A 25992-nucleotide genomic window follows, 5' to 3' on the forward strand; every position below is an offset into this window, starting at 1 on the left:
CCTGGCAATGAAGTACCCACTGTTCTCTCATCATCTTAAAATCCTTTTGGAACCAAAATCACTTCTTTATCTCAATATGCATTCATCTTTTGTAACCACTAGAGAGAAAAACACTCCATGTGCAGATCCAATACTGAGAATCAGACACTGTGCATGTATCCCTACTGAGATGAAAAATCATTGAGTTTAATACTGCTTTTTCAATTAGAAAATATTGCTGTAGTCTTACAGAAAAATTCAATTTTATGTTGGATAATACTCTCAGAATAAAATGATACATTTCAGAAAAAAGAGAGGAAAGGAGGACACCTTCTCAAGTGAGGATATTTGAATATAATAATTAAAAGTAACTGAGTTTATGGAACTTGTACAATCTCCCCTTCAGCAATGTCAAACAAGTATTTTAAAGGAGCAGGACCAATCATTAGACTCAAGTTCACCACAATTCATCTCCCAGGAACATGTATCTCAAGGTTCAAGGTTCAATTCGTGCTTTTGGATTGCAGTAGATTCTCATTGTATTGAATCCTGATGCAGTGAAAAAAAAAAAGAAAGAAAGAAAGAAAGAAAGAAAAAGACTCTGCTGGGGGCATAGTTCTCTCTTCAGCATTCTGAGTCCTGGAATAATGATGCTTTCTGCAATGGACTTTGCTTGTGATACAAACAAAACTTTACTTTTCTCAAGATTTTCTAGTGGCCCCTCTAGCTTCCATACCTTTAAAGTAGTAAATTCATATGGTTGATAACCTTTGAAACTCTCATGGATGGCTGCCATAGTGTGAGAAGTTTTCTCCCAGAAATGAAGCAGAGTGGTCTGCAAAGAAAGACAGTAAAGCTATTAATGTTTTGAATGCCCAGTTCTAGTCCTGGTCCCCAGGGAAGTATGATTCTCTGTAGCTTTGAAGATTCTTTAAAGCATGATTCTAACTCATTTCCATGTTTCCCATTATGCCCCCATTTACACTCTGTATTTCAGCCAAACTAAATGCCTCCCTGTTTCCCCAAATGCTGCCTCCCAGAACTCATGCTGCTCCCACCACCTGGGACTTTCTCCCCTCCATTCTCTTTTTCTCATCTGATCCATCCTCCAAAACCCACGGTAAATAATTAACGCTCTATTGTTGCAATCCCTCGGCTGATTCTATTTCTCCCTCTTTAAGCTGTCACTGGCTTTCTTAGAACTTATTTCACTTAGCACACTCTGCTCTGTCCTAGAGGTATAGAAAAATAGACTTCACTATCTCCAGATTCTTCCTAAACTTTGAGCTCTTTGAAGACAAGGAACCTGGTCTAAATTTTTTTTTTTTTTTTGAGATGGAGTCTTGCTCTGTCGCCCAGGCTGGAGTGCAGTGGTGCGATCTCGGCTCACTTCGCCTCCCAGGTTCAAGCAATTCTCCTGCCTCAGCCTCCCAAGTAGCTGAAACTACAGGCGCCCACCACCATTCCCGACTAATTTTTGTATTTTTTTAGTAGAGACGAGGTTTCACCATGTTGGCCAGGCTGGTCTCGAACTCCTGACCTCAAGTGATCCGCCTGCCTCGGCCTCCCAAAGTGCTAGGATTACAGGCGAGAGCCACTGTGCCCAGCCCTGGTCTTAACTGTTATATTTCCTACAACATCCAGCATTCTGCATCCTGCCCTCAGTTGGTGCTCAGTAGCATTGCTGATGCAGTGTTATCCGGAAGGAACTCAGAGGCTATCAGGGGAAACAAAAACAATGCATTGAATACTGACAACCTGATGAGAAAGATATGCCACGAGATGGACAGACACAATGCTAAGTGAGTTCAGAGGAGGCTTACTGAAAAAGGCGTGACATTCTGTCTGGTACATTAAAAAGAATGGAATTTGGAAAGGCACGGATGGAGGAGAAAGGCACTCCAGGTAGAAGGGACCCCATAAGTAAATGTACAGAAGTGGGAAATTATGGTATATACAGGAAAAACTACTGTTTGGTTTGGTTAAACGTAGGACCCTAGAAGGCAGAGATGTGGGAAGTGAAATTACGGAAAGGCATTCAGAACTTCACAATGGCCAAAGCTTACTTTTAGCTCAAACACCATTTTGATGTTATTTAAACCTTGTGCCGTCCTTGGTTCATTGCAACAAACATTATTTTGTTACCTGGTATGTTGCTAGCATGTGAGACAAGAGATTGCATCTGCTTGCTCCAAGAAGATCCACTTTTTGACACACATCCATCTTCAATTTGTCAAAGTTTTTTTTTGCAAGGCGCACTTGTGTTTGTACCTATGAAAATAAAGTGGAATTTCTGAATCACCCTAACCCTTAAGTAGGTAAAATTTGCAGGTGAATTGAGACCAACAGCAGGCCTTTTCTCTTTCACATATGAAAACACTTTTGAAAATTCCAGACAAATGGGAAGATGTTACAACATCCATTCTTTACCTCCAAAGGAGCCAAATGAGAGTACTGCACATTATGATTTTATAGCACATTTGTCATCCTAGTTCTATTTTTCTTAGTCTAATGTTAAAATTCCTTTCTTCTCAAGGCATTCACAAACTGATCATGGTTGGGAGAAGACTGGAGACAAGCAGGGTGGTGAGGAAATCAGCTTTGCTCCATTGTTTTCCTACAGTCTTTAGAAGCTGAGTTCCTGCATACCCTTCACTCAGCTTCCCCTAGTGTTAACATCTTATAGAACATGCCACATTTGTTAAAACAAAGAAATTTACATTGATACGATCCTATTTACTAACCTACAGACTTCATTTGGATTTCACCAGTTTTCCCACTAATGTCCTTTTTCTGTTCCAGGATCCAATCTAAGATCCCGTCGGAGGGAATTTTGACACAGCCTAAAAAAACTATTCCCATGGATGAAACTTTTTACTATCGAGTAACGTGTACTAGTAATCCTCCATCGATCCTTAAACCATACAGGAATTTGGGGATGGAGTGAACGTCAGGGAAAGATTCAGAAACATCTATTTTACACATTATTTCATAACAAAATAGAAAGTTTTACAACTTGATACAGCTGCATTGAAAATTGTGAGGTCAAGGCCAGGCACAGTGGCTTAAACCTGTAATTTCAACAATTTAGGAGGCTGAGGTGGGTGGATCACTTGATCTCAGGAGTTTGAGACCAGCCTGGGCAAAATGGTGAAACCCCATCTCTACAACAACAAAGGTGTGGGCTTGCACGCCTATAGTCCCAGCTACTGGGGAGGCTAAGGTGGGAGGATCACTTGAGCGTGGGAAGTGGAGGTTGCAGTGAGCCAAGATTGTGCCACTGCACCCCTGCCTGGGTGACAGTGAGAGCCTGTCTCAAAAAAAAAACAAACAAACATACAACAACAAAACCAAAAAACAAAATAAAATATGAAGTTAAAATTACACCTTCCTTCAATCTATAGTGTCAACACAGCATATTTTGGCTAGAGAAAACCAGCCGATTTTTCAAAAACCACCTTACTGAGGTATGATTGACATATAAAAAGCTGTACATATTCAGTGTATTCAGTGTGATGAGTTCAAATATTAATTTATCTCAGATCATCGTAAAGTTATAGATACTAGATAGGTTACTGAGAGTTGGAAGTAACACTGATGTATTAATAATTCTTTCATCATAGGATACCAGGAGGGCATGGACAATGTCTACGTTGTTCATCATTATATTGCCTAGCAACCTGGTGCAAAGCAGGTACTGAATACGTATTTGTTGGCTGAATAAAGAAATTTTTCAAGCCATTGCAAAAGGTGAGGTATTTGCATGCATTTTAAAGTATAACCTTTAATGTAGTTTAAGAAGTGATGATTTTATTTTCTAATAAAAATAAATACGTAGATCATTTTACATAAAATACATTCATTTTTACCACTAATATGAACATATTCACAATGTATAAAATTATAGGCTGTTATATAATAATACTAAGTCTAACAGTGAATACAATTTACTTATCACATGTCAGCATCATTCTATTTTGGCTGCTGTTATTACTGTCTCTTACTGATGAGGATTGCGAGGCTTCATCAAGGCAAGTTACTCATGGGCAGGGCTGGCATTCTAAATTAGCCGGCCTGACTCCAAAGCCATGCTATTCTGCCTCCCAAGCAACTTAGACTACTCACTGGAAAATCAAGAAGCTCAGAATTATGATTCTACCCAGAAATACAAGTTTTCCCTGAAGGATTCTATGGAATTGGAAAATAATGAGGCAGTACATTGAACACTACACTGATAGAAAGAATTAATACTCTGTATGAATAGAATCTTGTGTCTATAGCTATGTCAAAACTGTCCTAAGAATTCTTCTGTATTCTTGGTCTACAGATCTGGGAAGATCAAAGATCAGTAGCCACCCAGTTCCTTTCAAACTGACCATACCATGAGCTGGACAGTTCTCCACTGCAGAGCAAAGAGCCAGTAGTTTAAATTCCCTGGGAGCTCTGACTATAAAAAGAGTCTAGGATGAGTAAGTGTTAGAGATTTCCTGCCTCCCTTTGAGAGGAACAGGAAGGCAGAAAAAAGAAAACCTAATTTCTGGAGTGGAGAATTGGGGGAGTCTGGAGGGGAAGATGTTCACTGTAGATCCCTGTGTTGGTCATCGGTTGCTCTGGCCAGGAAGGCCGCCTCAGCTGGGGTCCTGAAAGGCATCTGTCTTCAGCCTTTTCCTACGAAGGGGAAGAAAATACACATGGGAGAAGGAGCTTTCAAGTATTCATTCAACACGTATTTACTGAGTGCCTGGTGTGTGTCAGGACCAACGCTAGGAACTAGGGCGTCTATAAAGCTGTAAAGGAATGAGGTACATAACAGGGAGCCAATAAATATTTATAAATGAATGCACATAGCATAAAGACCCCCTCATCTCTTAAGGAGGACAGACAAGTTAGCCACTATATTATAATAGAATGGGGAAATTAAAAACATAGAACTAAGAGGAACAGAGAGACAGCACAGACAAGGAAAAACGATTAATGCTGGTGGTGGAACAGAGTGGGGGTGGCGTTGTAGGATGATGGCATTAAAGCCTTAACTAATGGCCTCCCTGTATTCCCATTCTTTGCCCTGTAACTCTGCAGTGTCCTCCTACTCTGACTCTGAGCTCAGCCATGTGACTTGCGTTGGTCAATGGGATGTTAACAAATGTAATGAAACTGTAAGCTTGACAAAACAATGCCAGCCTGTTTCCACTTTCTCTCTTGCTTCTTTGAAAGGGCCATCAGAATATGCCTGGGCTGACCAGCTGGAGGGGGGTGAGAAACATATGCATGCAAGAGACGTGAGGAGGAGAGACCAGTTGTCCCAGCAGATCAGTCTTTGACCAGCTGACTCTGAGATATGTGAGGGAGCCCAGCCATCATCAGCAGAGGCCCTCCCTCACCACAGCTGACCACAGACACAAGTGAGCCCACAAAGACGAGAATGGTCCTGCTTACCATAGCCTTGTGTGCAATGAGAAATGCTTATTGTTTTAAGCCATTGAGTGTTATGGTTGCTTATTTCACAGCATTATTGTGGTTATAGACAACTGATGTAAACTGTAAGGAAAGAGACAATGAGGGCTTCTGAAATGATGGGATATTTGAGGTGGGTCTTAGGCATGACTAGGAGGTACAAAGTAAATATAAGGTATTCGTAAGGCTGGCCTACTTATATGGAACCTCTAGATTTTCTAATGAAATGCAAATTAACTTTTTCTGCAGGGGTGTCAATTTTGCTTTTTCCTTTACATTAACATAATCAGTTACTCATAGATTCTCTTATATCTTAGGAGAAAACTTATTTCACTTGCTTATAACACAAAGCTCATGAATTAGTGTAGTTTGAAATGTACCCTAATTTCATTTTGTTTGAATTTTGTAAGGTAATTTTAGAAGCCTAGAAGACAACTTCAACACTTGACCCAATGATTCTGAAAGGCCATATGCTTTGTATGTCAACAATGATTATTAAAATACTTAATGCACTGCTGAGTTTCCAAATGCTGAGCCCTTTCCCTGCCAAACAAGGAGGATGCTACACTGTTGGGCGTTTTGAATACAGCAAAGTTCATTTAATATTTTGTGCTCCATGTCTGCTCTAGAAAACACATTTCCAGCCTGAAGCCTGAGGTTAAAACACCAAGGACATAGCCAAGCATAGGCCACTATCAAGAGTCTAATTTCATATGCCTCCAGATGCACTTAAGTGACAAACGTATTGATTATTATTCCTCTCAACCCTAGATAAGTTATATTCTATTACATAAATATCTTGAGGAGCTCCTGTGGTTTTGAAGGCCCTTTTAAAATTTTCTTCACTCAAATAAATGTATCCTTTATTTCTTAGTTTTATTTCTGTTACCCCACCTATCTTCTCTTATTCTCCAAGTTGTAGGAAATGGTCATTTATTTATTTAGAGATGGAGTCTCGCTCCGTCACCCAGGCTGGAATGCAGTGGTGCGATCTTGGCTCACTGCAACCGCTGCCTCCTGGGTTCAAGCAATTCTCCTGCCTCGGCCTCCTTAGTAGCTGGGATTACAGGCTTGCCCCACCACGCCTGGCTAATGTTTGTATTTTTAGTAGAGATAGGGTTTCACCATGTTGGCCAGGCTGGTCTTGAACTTGTGACCCCAGAAAATCCGCCCACCTTGGCCTCCCAAAGTGCTGGGATTACAGCTATGAGCCACTGCGCCTGGTCTAATGGCCATGTATTTTAGAGCCTCCTTAGTCTGGGTTCTGTCTTCCTCAGGCCACAACAATTCAGTTTACCACAGAAAGGAGCAATGATTTGACTGGCAAAACATCAGAGACCTTCTCTGTACTTATTCCTTCTAACCTGAAATTCTAACTCTTAGCCCCAAATTTAACAACGCATGGTGAAGCCAAAGCTATTCGTACTTTCAGTTCAATCTGGCTTTTCTATCCAGTGGAAAGGTCTTTATTATTCTACAACCAATAATATGACAGTAGTTTTGCATTTTTCTAAGAGTTTTATTAACCTTACAAAATAAAACAATGATTCTACTCTCATTTTTATATCTTCTTATAGGAGATAGCTCTGCCCTTAAATCCATTCATTCAGCAAATACTTATTGAGTATCTTCTATATGCTGGTAGCAGTCGGCACAAACGGAATCGATAGTCCATTGGGTATATTTCAGATCAGCGAAGGTGTAACTATGAACTGAGTGAGGTACTCAGAAGGAAAGCCACATAGTCCCTCAAGAATGATTGACCAAGGAATCTGACCCAGAGGATGTCCTCTGAGGACATGGTGCTCAACCTCTACTCTGAAGGACTAGCATGATTAACTATGCAAGGAGGGAGAGAAGTCCAGTGGAAGGAAAAGTGTGTGCAAGGGTTGTGGGGTGGAGGACAATAAAGCAGGTCCTAGAGCTGAGAGTAGGTCAGTGTAGCTGCGTTGCTCAGAACGAGCAGGAGGGTGGGATGAGATGAGGCAGAGAGGTGAGTTGGGGCACATCCTGGAGCAGCACCTTGTTGGTGTGCTCAGGATTTTAATTTTTATCCTGGAATAGCAGAAAAACACTGGAGGCTTTTAAGCAAGGAAGAGAGAGGATCCTATTTTCAGTTTGAAAGATTACTCACTGCAGTGGGAGATGGACTGAAGGAGAGAGTTGAAGGTAGATAAGAATAGATTTGGGCCGGGCTCAGTGGCTCATGCCTGTAATCCGCACTTTGGGAGGCTGAGGTGGGCGGATCACCTGAGGTCAGGAGTTTGAGACCAGCCTGGCCAACATGGTGAAACCCCGTCTCTACTAAAAATACAAAAATTTGCTAGTGTGGTGGTACACGCCTGTAATCCCAGCTACTCAGGAGGCTGAGGCAGGAGAATCGCTAGAACTTGGGAGGCAGAGGTAGCAGTGAACTGAGATCGTCGCACTGCACTCCAGCCTGGGCGACCGAGAGAGAGTCCGTCTCAAAAAAAAAAAGAAAAAAAAAAAGAAAAAAAGAATAGATCTGGAGTCAAGAGGAAAGATGTTAGTAGTTTAGATTTGGATAGTGATGCTGGTTATGGAAAATACTGCTCTAATCCAAAAGACACTTAAGAGGCAAAGCAGGCCCTGGTGAGGGGTTGAATGCTGGGGTGTGGAGGATGATTCCTCTGTACCTGACTACCCCAGACTTAATGTTATTGTCTAGCTTGCCTTTCCACCAGCCAGTTCTACTCACATCAACTTCTCATGGACACCTCAGACCACATCAGAAATCTTGGCCTTCTTCCCCAATCAGCTCTAATACTCCTCCGTCATTAACTGGATCTGTTCACCCTTATTTTCCCCTGAGGCAACATCCTGAATTCAGGGAAAATTTTAAGATCACTGAATATATCAATTACTTCTTTTGGCCTTTAATACGGTGCCACAAGAGAAAGTCGAAGCCAGCCCATCTGAAGTCACTTCAAAAACAGAAGGTCAGGCTGGGTGCAGTGCTGCATACCGGTAATCCCAGTACTTTGGGAGGCTGAGGTGGGTGGACTGCTTGAGCCCAGGTGTTCAAGACCAGCCTGGGCAACATGGCAACACCCTATCTCTACAAAAGATACAAAAATTCGCCAGGCTGGTGGCACCTGCCTGTAGTCCTAGCTACTCAGGAAGTTAAGGTGGGAGGATTGCCTGAGCCCAGGAGGTGGAGGCTGCAGTGAGCTGTGATCATGCCACTGCACTCCAGAAGCAGCCTGGGTGACAGTAAGACCCTGTCTCAAAAACAAACAAACAAACACCCCAAAACAGAAGGTCAGATATTTATTTGGCTTCATTAAAAGAGGATCTTTTCATCCGAGGCTGATGAACCAAGTTTGACCTCTCGAGGGCCAAATAACCAAGAATTTTGCTGAATTCCTTTAATTAACACTTCCTTTAATTAACAATTTATGTTACTTCATTTATCATATATGCAGCCACTCATGGCAGAAGCAATTTTCATATTTTATTATGCAAAGAAGTATGTGTAAGTGAATGTGTGTGCACCACACATGTGTGTGGGCAGCCAACAGTAGACTTCAGGATCTATTTTTGGTCTCCCCTCAACGATATCCTTACCTCATTGAAAAAATGTTTCTTCTCAGCATTCCCCTTGAAAGCCAGAACAAGACAAGGATGCCCTCTCTCTGTACTCCTATTCAACATAATACTGGAAGTCCTTTGAGCCATCAGGCAAGAAAAGAAAGAAAAGGCACCCAAATAGGAAGAGAGGAAGTCAAACTATCCCTGTTTGCAGATAATAATACTCTATACCCAGAAAGCCCCACATCTCTTCCCAAAGCTTCTTGATCTGATAAACAACTTCAGCAAAGTTTTAAAATATAAAATCAATTATTAAAAAATCAGCATTTATATACACCAACAACAACCAAGCTGAAAGCCAAATCAAGAATGCAATCCCATTCACAATAGCCACAAAAGGAATAAAACACTTAGGAATACAGCTATCCAGGAAGGTGCAAAATTTCTACAGTGAGAATTACAAAACACTGCTCAGTGAAATCAGAGATGACACAGATGGAAAAATATTCCATGCTCATGGATAGGAAGAATCAATATTGCTGAAATGTCCATACTGCCCAAAGCAATCACAGGTTCAATGCTATTCCTATAAAACTACCAATGACATTCGTTACAGAAGTAGAAAGATCTATTTTAAAATTTCATATAGAACCAAAAAAAGAGCCTAAATAGCCAATGTAGTCCTAAGCAAAATGAACAAAGCAGTAGGTATCACACGACCTGACTTCAAACTATACTACAAGGCTACAGTAACCAAAACAGCATATTGGTGTTATTAATTACCAGTAAAATGTAATTATTAATAATGGCCTATCATGAAAAGAAGCTTCAATTTATTTACTTCTTAGGGCTAGATTTCTCTGTGGGCCTATATGCACATAAGGCAAAAGCATGGTACGGGTACAAAAACAGATACGTAGACCAGTGGAGCAGAATAGAGAGCCCAGAAATAATGCCACACACCTACAACCATGTGATCTTCAACAAAGTCGACAAAAACAAGTAATGGAGAAAGGACTCCATATTCAATAAATGGTGCTGGGATAACTGCTAGCCATATGCAGAAGACTGAAACTGGACTCTTTCCTTACACCATACAAAAATATCAACTCAAGATGAATTACAGACTTAAATGAAAAAACTAAAACTATGAAAACATTGAAAGATAACCTGGGACAAACCATTCTGGACTAGGACCTAACAAAGATTTCATGACGAAAATGCCAAAAGCAATTTAACAAAAACAAAAATTGGCAAATGGGACCAAAGTAAACTAAAGAGCTTCTGTACAGCAAAAGAAACTATCAACAGAGTAAAGAGACAACTTACAGAATGGGAGAAAATATTTGCAAACTATGTATCTGGCAAAGGTCTAATATCCAGAATCTATAAGTAACTTAAATTTACAAGCAAAAAACAAACCACTTGATTAAAAAACAGGCCAAAACCATAAACAGAATTATTCAAAAGAAGACATGGCCAAGAAGCATATGAAAAAAATGCTCAACATCACTAATCATTAGAGAAATGAAATCAAAACTACAATAAGGTATATCTCACACTAGTCAGAATGGCTATTAAAAAGTCAAAAAATGACATGCTGGTGAGGCTGCAGAAAAAAGGAATGTGTATATACTGCTGGTGGGAATGTAAATTAGTCAGCCTTTGGGAACAGCAGTTTGGTGAGTTCTCAAAGAACTTAAAAAGGAATTACCATTTGACCCAACAATCCCATTATTGGGAATATATCCAAAGGAATGTAAATCATTCTACCATAAAGACACATGCACACATGTGTTCATCATAGCACTATTCATAATAGCAAAGATATGGAATCAACCTAAACACCCACCAGTGGTAGAGTGGATAAAGAAAATGTGGTACATATGCATCATAGCATACTACACAGCCACAAAAAGAAATGAGATCATGTCCTCTGCAGCAACATGGATGGAGATGGAGGTCATTATCCTAAGTGAACTAACACAGGAGCAGAAAAACAAATACTGCATGTTCTCACCTAGAGTGGAAGCTAAATATTGAGTACATATAGACACAAAGAAGGGAACAACAGACACCAAGGCCTACTTGAGGGTAGGTGGAGGGTGGGAAGAGGGTGAGGATAAAAAAACTGCCTATCAGCTACTATGCTTATTTCCCAAGTGACAAAATAATCTGTACACCAAACCCCCCTGGCATGTAATTTACCTAAATAACAAACCTGCACCTGTACCCCTGAGCCTAAAATAAATGTTAAAAAAAAGCATTATTAAACAAACAAAACAATTTTCTTCTCTTTAATAACGTGGTTTAAATGGGGGGTGGTAAGCCTTTTTATAGGCCAAATTCCACTGACTAGACCAGGGATGGACATCTTCACCCAAGTTGAATTCATCATAATGCACTGTGGTTGGCTAATTCAGTGAACAGCACTGAATCAGAGCCCTCCCTTAGGACTTCTGAACCTGGAGCTAGAGTGAAAAAGTCTCCTTCCTTCTCTATTGGCTAAAGCATTAGGGGCAGACAATCTTGCCATTTGAATTTCTTGTGGTGTAAGGAACACTGGTCTGAGAGAACAAAGGTGACCTACAAAGAAAAACAGGGGGGAGACAGCAGAGAGAGAAAAAGAGAGGGAGAGAGAGACCGAGAGACTGAGAGACCTAGTAGCACTAAAGTTTCTGGATCCAGTTGCTTTTCCTATGGTCACATGGGATTTCTAATTAACTCCTCTGCTTGCCTCAATGAATCAAGAGGGCTTTCTGTTTTGTGGAATCCGGATAGCACGGACACAGGCTGCTTACTTTTGCCTGCTTAGCAATTCATATGAAAGGATCTAAGAAGTTTCATGATAAAGATTTCTTTTTAACTTTGATTACTCCAGTGTTTCTAAAATTTATTTTAGAAACACAGAACCCTTTCCATTTATCAGATACCACCTATTACATGCCATAACATTTGTTTGGGAAATCCCTATTTTACAGAAGAGGAAATCAAGACCCATATACTCATCTGACAAATAAATATAAGATCCAGACTCAGGTGTATTTGGTTGTATAATCCATGCTCTTTAAACCATGGGACACAGGGTCACAAATCTACCACCATTGACCACGTGACTGACAGCATTCTGAGATGTGCACAAAATGTTTAGATACCATCTCAAGAACCCCTGGTCAACAATGTTGATCTTATCAGTTTCAAAGTAGGCATAGGGAAACTTCAAGCCACATAGCCTGAACAGAGCTTCTATTATCAGAAATCTTGCTAAGTTTCTTTAGCTCAGGCTTCTCAACACAGTAGAAAGAAATTAGCCCACCAAATTCCCTCAAGTGCACTGTGGTCAGTGGATTCCCTGTTTTTAGGGGAAAAGTATGCAGAGAGGGTATCTGTTTATTGTGCACCTTGGAGATGATGCCTCTATTTCCTTCATTATCATATCATCATCTTCATCATCATTACTTTTAAGCAGCTTTGTTGAGCTACAATTTAATTTCAGATGTGCAATTCTATGAATTTTTGAACAAATGTATATAGTTATGCAACTATGACCACAATCATGATATAAGACATTCTATATTCCTAAAAGTTCCCGTTGTAGTCAATTCCTTCCCTCAAGTCCCAGCTCCTACCAACTACTAATCTGACTTCTGTCACTATAGATTATATTTGTCTTTCTACAGTTTCATATAAATAGAATTATGCCAAGTAGTCTATAGTCTTTTTTTGTGGCTGGGTTCTTTCACTCAGCACAATCCTGAGATAAGTGTTGTTGCATATATTAGTAGTGTGTTCTTTTTTATTTCTCAAGTAGTATTTAATTGTATGAATATACTGTTACTTGTACATCAATTTTTTGGCTCTTTTGTTTATTGTTTCCAATTTTTGGTGATTTTGAGTAAAGCTGTTATAAATATTTGAGCAAAAGTCTTTGTGTAAACACATTTTTCATTTCTCTTTGGTAAATGTCTAGGGGCAGGATTGCTAAATCATATAGTAAGTGTGTGCTTAACTTTATAAGACATTGCCAAACCATTTTCCAAAGTAACTGCATCATTTTGTATTCCTACCAGCAAGGAATACAAGTTCTATTTGCTCCACATCCTCATTAACATTTGGCATTTTCAGTCTTTTAAATTCAAGCCATTATAGTCATAATTATTGTGATTTTAATTTGCATTTCTCTAATGACTAATGATATTGAACTTCTTTTCATATCTTATTTGCCACATATATTTTTAGTAAAGTGTCTATTCAAATCTTTCACCTATTTTAAAAATGGGTTTATCTTTTTATTACTGAATTTTAAGAGTTCTTTATATGTTCTAAATACAAATTCATTATCAGACTAAATTTGAAAACATTTTCTTTAAGTCTGAACTTGCCTTTCATTTTCTTAATAGTGCCTTTTGAAATAAAAAAGTTTTAAATTTTGATGAAGTCTGATTTACCAAGTTTTCTTTTATGGGGTGTGTGTGTGTGTGTGTGTTTTAATGCCTGAGTGTGTGTGTGTGTGTGTGTGTGTGTGTGTGTTTTAATGCCTGAACAAACCTTTCCCTAATCTAAGGTCTAAAAGATTGTTTTCCTGCACTTTTTCTTCTAGAAATGTAGTATTTTTAGCTATTACATTTAGACTTGAGATCTGATTCAAGTTCACATTTACACATGGTGTGGGACAAAGATGTAGGCTCATTTTGTTTTTCCTCAATACAGATACCCAATAGTCCAAGCACCACTTCTTGAAAACCCGCCTTAACTTGGCTCTTTTGTTTAGGTCTATTTCTGGACTTTCTATTATTTTGATCTATATGTCTGTCCTTATGCCAATACCACACTGTCTCGATTACTGTCACTTTACAGTAAGTCTTGAAATCATGTAGTATAAATCTTACTCTTTTGTTCTTGTTTGAAATTGTTTTGCCCATTCCAGGTACATCACATTTCTATACAAATCTTAGGGTCAGCTTGTCAATTTCTACAAAAAAGCCTTTGGGGGGGTTATTAGGACTGCATTGAATCTACAGATTTATTGGAAACAACTGACATCTTAATATCTTCTGACCCAGGAATGCAGTCTCTCTCTCCATTTATTGGGTTTTTAAATTGTCTTGGCATTTTTTGGGTAGATTTTGGTGCACAGGTCTTGCATATATTTTGTTAAATTTATTGTTAAACATTTCATATTTTGATGCTATTATAATTTCTAAAAAATTCAATTGCTAATTGTTCATTACTAGAAATATAATTAATTTTTATAACTTAAGCTTGTATACTATGACCTTGCAAAATTCAACGATTAGCTTTAAAAGTTCTTTTGGAGATTCCTTAGAATTTTCCATAAAAATTCATGTGGATAGATCTATGTACACATGTTGTCCAAGAATGAAGACAGCTTTACTTCTGTTTTAATTTATATGTCTTTTATTTTTCTTGCCTTATTATATTGGCTATATTAATGTTGAACAGAAGTTTATGTGAGAAAGCATATTTATTTTGTTCCTCATCTTAGGAGGAAACATCAATTCACACATTTAAAGCGTACAATTAAATCATTTTCAGTATATTCCCAGAGCTGTGTAATCATCACCAAATCAATTTTGGCACATTTTTATCAATCCAAAAAGAAACCCCATCATCATTTCCTTTTGCTAATATTTTGATAATAATTTTTCTTGTCTATGTTCATGAAGGACATTAGCTTGTAGTTTGCTTTTCTTATAATATCTTTTTCTGGTTTTGCTATTAGGGTAACTCTGCCCTCATAAAACGAACTGGGAAGTGTTCACTCCTCTTTCATTTTTTTGGAAGAGTTTATGTAAAGTTGATATTATTTCTTCAGTATATGTTTGGCACATTTTATGAGTGAAGCCATATAGAACTGAAGTTTCCTTTGTAGAAAGATTTTTAACTACAAATATGATTTATTCATAGATATAGGGCTACCATGTTATTTATTTCTATTTGAGTGAATTTTGGTAGCTTGTCTTTAAAGGGATTTGTCCATTTCACTGAGTTATCAAATTTGTTGGTTTAAAGTTGTTCATAATATTTATTATTCTTTTAGTGCCTGTACTGTCTATAGTAATGTCCTCCTTAATTCTAAGTATTAATAATTTATGTCTTCTTTCTTTTGTTTCTGACCAATCTGACTATAGGTTATCAATCTTATTGATCTTTTCAAAAGGCCAGCTTTTGATTTCTCTATTGTTTTCTGTTTATGGTTTCATTTGCCCCTGCTCTTAATTACTGTCTTCTGTGTACTTAGGTTTAATTTGTTCTTTTTTCCTAGTTTCTTAAGATAAAAATTTATATTATTGATTTGAGAACTTCCTTATTTTCTAATAATTAATGGTTTCAATTTCCCTCTAAACAGTGCTTTAGCTGTATCCCACACATTTTGATATGTTGTGTTCTCATTTCAATTATTTCAAAATATATTCTGATTTCCCTCGTGACATCTTCTTTAATCCACAAGTTATTTGGATAAATATTGTTGAATTTCCAATTATTCAGGGGATATTCCAGATATATATTTGTTACTGATTTCTAGTTTAATTCTGTCATAACTAGATTACTTTGCATAATTTTGATTTTTAAAAATTTATTCAGACCTGTTTTATAAACCTAAACACAGTCTATCTTGGTGAATGTTTCATGTGCGCTTGAAAAGAACATATACTGTGATGTTGAATGGAACATTCTGTAAATGTCAATGAGGTCAAGGTAGCTGACAGTCTTCTATATCCTTATTGATTTCTGTCTATTTCTTCCATTAATTACTGAAAGATGAGTGTTGAAATCTTCAACTATTATTGTAGACTTGTCTATGTTTCCTTTAAGTTCTTATTCTATTTTTATATTCTATTATCAGTTGTATACAACATTGGGATTGTTATATCCTTTTTATAAATTGACCCTGTTATCATCAATAAATATCCTTATTTCTGGTAATAGTCCTTGTGCTGAAGTATGTTTTTGTCTGATATGAATAAAGCCACTTCAGATTTCTTTTGATTAGAATTTGCAGGCTATATATTAATCTATCCTTTTGTTTTGAATAAATCTGTTTCTTTACATTTAAGGTGTGTGCTATGGACAGCACAGAGCTAGATCTTGCTTTTGAAAAAATCCAATCTATAACTCACTTTACTCCATTTATATCTATAGAGATGACTATGAGACTTACAAAATATAACAAGAATAAATAGGGTTAGTCTGGTGTTAAGATTTAAAATAAACTCATTTGGCTTTGAAATAATCACGTTTTTTCTAAGTTGCTTATAAACCATCTAGAAGTGATCAGTTCTAGATTTGGTTAAGAACACAGTTTAATTTAGTACATTCAATTTTCAAGTTTTAAAATTCTCTTTTAAAAATAGGACAATATTTTCTTGTTACGCAATTTCTGGCACCTCTGATTTCTCAAATGTCACTGGCAGTATTACTGTGCTTGCATACATGAGTTCTTTCTGAGACATAATTCATCTAAGTCTGGTGACTAAATGTATTTAAATATAACTAGCACACATTTGCTCCTTTCATAGATTGAGCTTCAATTTTTCCCTAAAATCTTTCTATCATTTCCAGTTTAAATATCACTGACAACAGAGGTGAAAGTAAAATAGGGGCTTAGTTGCTTTGCTTTCTTTGCTTTCCTTTTTAAGATTAAATCATATAAAATGCATTTTCTGGCTCTGTTCACTGTAAAGGTCTACAAATAACGGCTAACTTAGAAGCAATGAGATCACGGCCTCTGACTATCATGTCCCTCTCTAAGTAACCAGGGCTCCTTGACAAAACTGCTGATTCCAGGACTAGGGAAGGAAATACATAAGATGATTCTGAAATATTCGGTTGTACCAGAAAGCAAAGAAGGCTATTACTGGGGTCAAAAGGACTCAGAAGTCAACCTAAGAGACTCCCACTAGCCAAAAATGAGACATTGTGAGCATCAATGAAGTTAATATTGGCAACGATTAAAACACATCAAATATATCCAAATCTATGAGTTCATAATAATACTTAAAAACAAGCAAATGAACAAATAAACAGAAAAACAAACAAACAAAACCCTCACTGGGCACCTGTAGAGAATGCTAATGAACCAATTCAATATTTTGACAAAGAAAAAGAAACAAACATTTATCCTGCATATCCTATCAAATTGTCTGTGCTTCAGGACGACCTGATAATTGACAAGGGAGTTATTCATTGCTGAAGCATTCCAACTAATAAATGAAGAAGGAATATAATCTGTTTCCAGTAGCAGGCCTGTCTTTCCAAGGTACTATTTCATGCTCACAACAGCCTTGTTGTAATTAAGATGTTTCATAAACCTCAGGCCATTCCAGGTTTTAATCTTCCTGACACCATTACTTACTTCTTAATTCCTTCCTTCCCTCTCTTCCTCCTCTCAAGCAATATAATTGAACACCTATAGCTCTCGGTGCTGGAGATAAGCAGAGAATAAAGCAAAGTCTTTGCTTTCATGATGGTTATGTTGTAGTGGGTGAAACTGGACAATAAATAACAAAAGTAAACATATTGTCTGTTGGTGAAAATAAAGCATTGTAAGAAAGATATGAGTGCAGGGTTTGGAGGGGTAGTAGAGGATTCTGTTTCATATGGAATAGTCTTGGAAAGACTTTCTGAGAAGGTGATATTGGAGCAGAGACCTGGAGGAAATGAGGAAGCAAACCATACCGATCTCAGGGGGAAGAGCACTCAGCAGAAAGAAGAGTGAGCACAAAGGCCCTGGGAATGGAGTATGTGTGGCTTGTTGTAGGAAATGTGGTCAGTCTCTTTAATTATGTATTTCTTTTCCCATCTGTTTTACATGTTTTGTAAGTTCATCAACAAATAGAGAACATGATCTTTCCTCTTAATCTAACTTAATGGGTGATTGAAAAACTGACTTTTGAAAAGGTACCTATGACAATATAAATAGTTGTAGTAATAGGCAGCCACAGAAAACTCATTTATATATACTTTTTTCTTTATGCTTTTATAACGAACCTAGTGCACTAGAAATGAATGAGCTTTAAATGTGCATATAAAGTTGCCCCCCACATTATAGTGTGAGAATTTCCCCCAAGACGGCAAGAAAAAAAAATGAAAGCTGGGCTTGGTGGTTCACGCCTGTAATCCCAGCACTTTGGGAGTCTGAGGCAGGTGGATCGCTTGAGCTCAGGAGTTTCAGACCAGCTTGGGCAACATGGCAAAACCGGGTTTCTACAAAAAAATAAAAAAATCAGCTGGGTGTGGTGGTGAGCACTTATAGTCCCAGCTACTCAGGAGGCTGAGGTGGGAGGATCACTTGCACTGTGCTCCAGCCTGGGTGACACAGCCAGACTCTATCTCAAAAAAAAAAAAAAAAAAAAACGGAGAGAGACAAATGAGACAATTCATACTCTTTAATGCAGGAAACACAAACACGTCCACTCTTAGCAGCATCATTCTACCATTGCGCTGAAGAGAATTACACCTGAATAGTGGGGGAAAGAAACTGAAGAATGAGTGAGAAAGACTTTAAACCAAGGCCAGAGAGAAATACATGTTCCACTGCTAAGAGAAAGAGAGGAATAGGGTGGTTAAACATGGCCTTGGAGACAAAAGTTCCACCATCTGGAGGGCAAAAGAGAGAAAGGATCATCTCATGTGCTTGTCAGGTTCAGCACTTGAGGTAAGGAAAACGAGGTGGGGTGGAGTGAGGGGTTGAAAAGAATGTGGGGGATAAAGTGGGGAGGGGCACAGAGTGGGCTGCCCAAGCTGATGCTTAACCTTGCTCAAGGAGGGAGCGGGGTAGAGAGATTTCAGGGACAGGGAAGTTGAAGTCAATAAAGAAGCAAAAGGAGAGGAAAAAGAGGGAAGAATCTGTATGTTTAATGCTGTGGCTAAGACGGTTAATCATCAGTATTTTGCCAAAAACAAGGAAGATGTGGTTGTCATTTTACTTCATTTCCTCCTAAACATTCATTTTAAACTCCAACGATTCAGTGATAATAAATAAGCAGTGACAACATTAGGTTTTCCAGCTACATCTCTGCTGAATTTATAGGAGTTTAAATTGAATCATCCAGATAATACTCCCTTTGCATGCATGAAAACTGTTTAAGATAAGGGTTTTTTTTTTTATATCCACCTGAATAAACCACACATGCAGCTGACACAATTTCAACTGATTTATAAAAACATGGCATGCAACCTTCATTCAGATACTCATGTTCAGATAATAGTGAAAAAGCCACCAAATTTCTTCCCTACTTGCTCTTCAGAAGTTCAGGTTTATACATGTTCTGATAACAAAACAAAAATCAAACAGGGATTATGGGTTCAAAAGCCACCTAGAAAAACAGAGCACACCAATGCCTCATGGTCATTTTCTAGGAATATATCAAATATTGTACTGGATCAAAATCTCAAAATAATTATCTCAACGATGATTCAGGAGAATTGGGCACTCCTAGCATAATCCACTTTTCAGAGTTTCCAAGGAAGAGAGCTGTGATTCTCCTTTGTTTCTTCCCCCCTCCTGCCTCGTCAGTCTTTGGTTCCATGGACGGCAAAGGGGAGAAAAAGGAAGTGAACACTTATGGAGGGCCTCCTGTTTTACAACTGTTTCATTCTGCAACTCCCCTCATTTTACAGAGGAGAAAGCTTAGGTACAAAGTACCGTTCCTAAAAGCAAACAGCCAGTGTGTAGAAATGCCAGGACTTGGGTTGGATGTTGTCTCCTCTTGTATGAAACACAAACTTTGCACCCAGGCCCTGCCTGCCTGCCTTAGCCCAGAGGTCTCCTTTCCCATGTTACCTTCCAGGCACCTTATCCTCCATGCATGCTGAGCTACAGCAGGCCAATCCCATCCACGTGCTTCTGTACTGCCTCTGCCTGGAAAGCCCTCTTCCTTTTTGTCCACATGGTTAATTCTCACTCATCTTTTAAGTTTCCGCTTAAGGGTTTGCTCCTCTGAGAACCTTTTCCTGTAATGCCCCTCAGCAGAGTTAGCAGCTTCTTCCTCTCTGCAGTCAGTGCACTTTGCAGACGCCCTTATGAGACAAAACCGTGGTAAGTGCCACCTGATCCTGTGTGTGCTCAGCTACCCTCCAGACTCTAAGCTGCACGAACGGGGAAACCACAGCACTCAATTTTCTAAGGCTAGGGCTTTGTGCCTTGGGGGCAGCAGGTATGCACAACAATGAGTAAATGAAGAGACGATAGCAGAATGAGTGAACAAATCACTCCTCAGGCCTTGCTTTTCCCACTACATAGTACTGCTCTTCAACAGGGCACAACATGCTCTGTTTGCTGAATTACTGCTCAGGCTTTCTCAGATACCATCCATCGTCCTTATCACCACCAACACCACTTACTGATTAGATGTCATACATACATGCACATATTCTCATTTGACTTTCACAATGTACCTACAACATAATTGTGGTACTGTATTTCTATTTCACAAAGAAGGAAAGCAGGTTTCGGAAACATTAAGCACTCAACTGGCAGGGGTGGAGCCAGGATGTGAAAGCCCCTGCTCATTTCACTAAACCACTTTACCTCCTCAATTATACCAAATCTCCAAACAGCGAGATTAACTTTATATTACCCAAAATGGAGTGTCAGCACTTCGTCTACTACTCTCTTTCCTTATCACTTTGTTAATTTATTACATGAAAATATTCTAACGTATAAAAACTTTGATTTTTGGCTTCTTATTTTAAAATACAAACTATTACCCACTATGCAATTACATCCACTGATGTATGATCACAGAGAAAAAGGTCTTCTATTTTCGAGCCCATGGCAAGTCAAATACAGTCAAAGTTATTCACAATCGTGTAGTTTATAATGTGTAGATACATTTCAGGTTAATTTGGTCAGTTTTTACATTGTTCCAACATTCTTAATGTTTGCTCAGCTGGTGAATTTTTTTTTTCTGTTTTCTGTTTTTAACTTAAGGAAGCAATTCTGTCATCAGAAAACAGCTAACTGGGTTCACTTCCTCTTTCAGGTCATTAGTGGAAGCATTAGGTCACAAGACTGAGCCCAGGGCACCCTTTTATCAATTTCTCTCTAATCTGAGAAGCACATATTTCAGCAGAAATTCTTCAGTAAAGGTCTACAATATTTTTATCCCATTGGTATTTACTTTATTTTTTATTACTTTTATTTTTACTAATCTTTCTTTTGATCTATGTGCTATGTGAAAAGCTGAAGAATTTGCTTCTGTCTCTTGGCTGCCTAAGCTAAACCTACTTGTATTTTATAGTACAGTATAGTTTTATTATGCTTATTGATGGCCAGTCACTGTAAGTAAACACAACTCACATCCACAAATCAACCAATAAATTAACAGGTGAACTGATTTGCAGAAAGTAATTCTGTTAGGGAGACAGTATTTATTCACTCTATAGTGGGTCCTGAATAGAGTGAATGGGGAAAAAGATCAGGTCCTTCCCTTTATGGATCCATTATACTGTCACTGAATACCAAAGTGTGGTTGATATCGGTGTTCAGAAGCATCTCAAAAGACTGATGCATTAACAGCACTTTCAGCAGTTCCCAGACATCCAGGGTAAATGCAAACTCTGTAATGTGAGCACAGGACCTTCATGATCTGGCCCTGGCCCACTTCTCTACCTCCATCTTTGGCTTCTTTCACATTCTTTTCTCTAGCAAAACTAAACTATGCACAATCTCCCAGCTCATCAAGCAGTTTCATCTTTGTAAGCTCCTCCCTTTGTAAGTTCCCAGTGTTCATCCCCTTCCATGTTGTTCCCATTGGTGTCACGTTGTTTCTCCTTCACTGGCCCTTCAAAATTCAGCTTGTGCCATACCTTCTAGGAAGCACATATCTTGATTCCCAGAGTCTGATCTTAGATGCTCCACTTTCAGGCTCTGAAAGCAGTTCGTTATATACCTCTATTACCTCACAAGACACTTATCACATTGAACGGTCACTGTATTTTAATTGACTGTTTTCTACATTCCTCAGGGAGGGTATGGCAGAAACCATATCTTGATTTTGTTGCCCCAGTACTGATACTAGGTGCTAAAAATGCTAGTCAAATAATTTTTAACCTGGTGCACAGAAATATACATCATCTTGTGCTTTGGGTCTGTAGCTTCTATTTTTATAGTCTGATGACTAACATTCTGTCGCTTGGTGTGGTCTTTTTTTTTTTTTTTTTTAAAAAGAAGACATTGCTGCAGTAATTGTGTGCCAAGAAGGAAGCTTGTCCAGCTGCTTCAATTTCCCATTAGTCTAAATCTTTAAAACATTTTCTGTGTTAAGATTTTATATATTGCTGTACCATTTATTTGCTCCTTCCTGCTGGAAATTACCTTATTCTAATTTGCTCTGCTCTGGAAAATGTGGATCCCGGGTTCTTTCTACACACCTGATCCAGTAACGCTTGGTGTCAGTGATGGCTCCTTTTGTCATCATAGGCCTGACAGCATTTCAGCGTTTTAGCATGATGACCAGGTGCTCTTATGGTGGAATCTGCTAGCTTTCCACCCAAATCCATTTGCCCTTCTATATTTTTCAGACTCCTCTGAAAATGGTTGTCGCTATGGACAAAGTTCTCTACAATGGAATCTGAGCAGAAGTAACCTGCATCACTTCCAGGCTTGTCCATAAAACTCTTCCATACAGGCTCCTGTATGTGCTTTCCCTTTTTGGGATGACTGAGATGTCCACATCCAGGGAACACTGAAGGGCAAGTTTTAAGGACTGCAAAGCTGTTGTCACCCGAGTCTCTAAATGACTTCTTAGAGGAGAGCCACCCCACCAACCTGGACGCCTGGCTGGGAACACAAAAGAAAAACTTCTATTGATTTAAGTCATAGACTTGTGGGTGTCTCTGTCCCATAACCTAGCCTAGCCTATCCTACCCAGTGTGGGGAAGGCTTTAAGAAGAGGCTAAATGACTTAGGATTCTAGCTATAATGTTGGAAGTGGGTTGAAGTCTAACAATCCCATAGACAACTGACAGTGATCCAAAGATTTATTATTTCCATTACTAGTTTGACCATCAACAAGAATGTCATCAACAGCATCAGATGATTACTAAAGTGTTCAGAAATTCTCAAAATTCGTTTTCATACCATTTCATGCATTTGTAAAGAAATGTTGTATAACAACTATTGAACGGTTTTGCGGGGTTGCTAAATGTGGTGGGATGAATCTGAAAACTGCTAGAAAATTCTTCAGTGTTTTCTTTTAGCATAATTATTAGAACTAAGAAGTCCCAGATGACTCTCTGGTGAACTTCTGGTGCTCTTAGCCTTTTGTTCTAGTTCCCCAAACGAGTTTCCAAATACTAAATATACTTTCCTTAGGAAGGGAGAACTTTTTTTTTTCCACATTTTTACAGAAAGAGTTCTCCGAATATTTAGGGCTGGGAGATATATGTATGAAATGGTAAAGAACTTAAAAAGTTGGATATGTAAACAACAGAGATACTCCTGATTATATGGTCCTTTTCTTTCTAAAGGGCTTCTAAGTAACCATGTTACTAAAACTCACTTTATTCTATGCTTTTTTTCATGTAAGCTCTATGACTCTATTCCCCCGTTCCTCTTCTCAAACTCCTTACTATCAGCTGCTTAGATTTTGTTGTTGTTGTTGTTAAGGTCTAGCTTACACTGAAGTGCAAAATATACAGTTTTTTTTGCTCCATACACTTTTAAATATGTATATACCCACATTAACCACCACCCAGAAAAACATACCAAACATTTTCAGCACTCCAGAAGACTCCCTTGTATTCTATCCCCAGTCAATACCTCCTCAAAAAGATAACCAATATTCTGATCTCTATCACCATGAATTAGTTTTGTCTAATGTTAAACATTATATAAATGAAGTCATATATATATTGTGATATCTAGTTTCTTTCATTCAACATCACACCCATGACAGTCATCCATAGTATTGCAATATAGTAACAGTTCGTTCTTTTTCATTACTGTATGGTATCCTATTGAATGAATGGTACCACAATTAATTTATCCTTTCTACTATTCATGGACATTTGGCTTACTTTCACGTTGCAGCTATTATGAAAATACTGCCGTGAACATTCTTGTAAATGTTTTACATGAACATTCATTCTCCTTGAGTATATGCCTTAAAGTATACGAGTTTTAGTAGACAATGTCAGTTTTCCAAAGTGGTTCTACCAGTTTACACTCCGACTATCAGTGCATGATATAGTTCCTGTTCCTTCACATTCTCATTCATTTGATACTGTCAGTCCTTTAAATTTTAGCCATTTGGTGGGTTTTAATTACTATTTCCCTGATGATTGATAGTGTAAGTACCTCTACAGGTGTACATGAAACCATGTTGGCAATTTTGATATTTCCTTTTGTCAAGTGTCTGCTCAAATGCTTTGTCCACTTTTTAACGAGGTGGTGGCCAGTCTCTCTCTTTTTTTTTTTTTTTTTGAGTTGTAGAACTTCTTTAGATGTTCTGGATACAAGTCCCTTGTTGGATACACATGTAACAAATATCTTCTCCCTCTCTGCAGTTTGTCTTTATCTTTTCTAAATGGTGTTTTTTAATGAAAAGATTTAATTTTCATAAAACATAATTTATTATTTTCTTTTATGGTGGTGCAGTTTGCATCCTGTTAAGAACTCTTTATCTGTTCTAAGGTCATTGAGATATTTACCTATGTTTTGTTTTAAAAGAGTTATTGTTCTGTCTTTGGACTTTTAAGTCTATGATCCAGCCCTAGTTAATTTTTGTGTATGATATGAAATAGGGGTCAGGTTCCTGGTATTCTGTATAGATATCCAACTGATCCAGCATAATTTTCTAAAAAGACCATTATTTTCTCCAATGAATTACAGTAATGCTGTTAACATAAATCAAGTGACCTTATATGTGTGGGATTATTTATGAACTATGTAGTCTGTTCCATCGGTCTACTGGATCATTCTTTAGCCAATGCCACACTGCCTTAATTAGTTTAGCTTTATAATAAGCCTTAATATCTGTAAATGTAAGTCCTCTATCTTTGTTCTTACTTTTAAAGATTATCCTGGCTATTCTATGTCCTTTGTATTTCTATATAAGTTTATAGTCATCTTTACTACTTACTAGCAGGATTTTGAATGGTGTTGCATTTAATCTGTAGGTCAATTTGAAGGGTACTGACCTCTTAACAAAAGGAAGTCTTCTAATTCATAAATATGGTACATTCCTCTCTTTTCTTAAACCTGCTTTAATTTTCCTAAGCAATGTTTTGCAGTTTTAGTATAGAAGTCTCACATGTCTGTGATAAGATGTATTTTTAGGTATTTGCCATTTTCAGTTTTTAAACGTGGCTCAGAAAATAAGCCAGTGCTTAATTAAGAAATGTGAGGCATGAATAGTATTCACATCACCTTTCTTAAGAGGTAAAAGGAACATAATCCAAATGCAAAATAAATATATAAATATAGTTAAAACTATCCAGGAGATTATCTGAATGTTCCAGTCTTCTTACTTCCTATGAGCTGAATGTATCTGAGCGTACATTATTACTGGAGCAATGTTCTTTGAACCTGCTTCTTTATGATCTAATTAAAGCTAATGGTAGTTACTTGCAAAGCTTATGGAAGAAAAACTCAATGCTCCAGTCAATTCCTTTCATTTCCTTGACTATGCCATTTCTTCCCTCTCCCAATTCTGGGCTTTCACATATCCTGCAACTCTGCCAGAAACACTCTTACCCTTTTTCTCCCTTTTTTCACTTGGCTACTAACTATACACTCTTCAGGCTCAACTTAAATCGTAGAATCTCTGAGAAGCCTATCTGGACCCACTGGATAAAGTTAGTCATCCCTGCTACATTCCCTAACAAAATCCTTTATGTTCTCTTTTCTAGAACTAGACTCCCTGCATTTCAATTGCTTGATTAATGTCTGTCTTTCCTTCTACACTTTGAATTCTAGGAAGGCAGAAGCAGTGAGTGCCTGGTTCACAATTTTATTCTCAGAGCTCTGCATAGTGCCTA

General features: G+C 38.1%; 1 protein-coding gene across 17 annotated transcripts in view; it reads right to left on the reverse strand.

Annotated features, from left to right (window-relative positions):
- The window catches only part of ICA1 (islet cell autoantigen 1), a 154359-nt gene that overhangs the window by 44072 nt on the left and 84295 nt on the right, over window positions 1-25992 (reverse strand). For 15 of the 17 annotated variants that reach the window (XR_008667301.2, XR_008667302.2, XM_055347222.1 and 12 more), the window contains exons 7-8: window positions 2125-2250; window positions 716-814 (exon numbers count right to left, since the gene is read on the reverse strand). Coding sequence is in view for 13 of the 17 variants with exons in the window: in XM_055347222.1 (XP_055203197.1) it covers window positions 716-814; window positions 2125-2250 (225 nt within the window). In the remaining 4 variants the exon portion in view is untranslated. Of the gene's footprint in view, window positions 1-715; window positions 815-2124; window positions 2251-25992 lie in introns of those variants that run through there. The other 2 variants (XR_008667303.2, XM_063708386.1) reach the window with 1 other exon arrangement.

Source organism: Gorilla gorilla, chromosome 6, assembly GCF_029281585.2.
Source record: "Gorilla gorilla gorilla isolate KB3781 chromosome 6, NHGRI_mGorGor1-v2.1_pri, whole genome shotgun sequence".
Classification (NCBI taxonomy): Eukaryota; Metazoa; Chordata; class Mammalia; order Primates; family Hominidae; genus Gorilla; species Gorilla gorilla.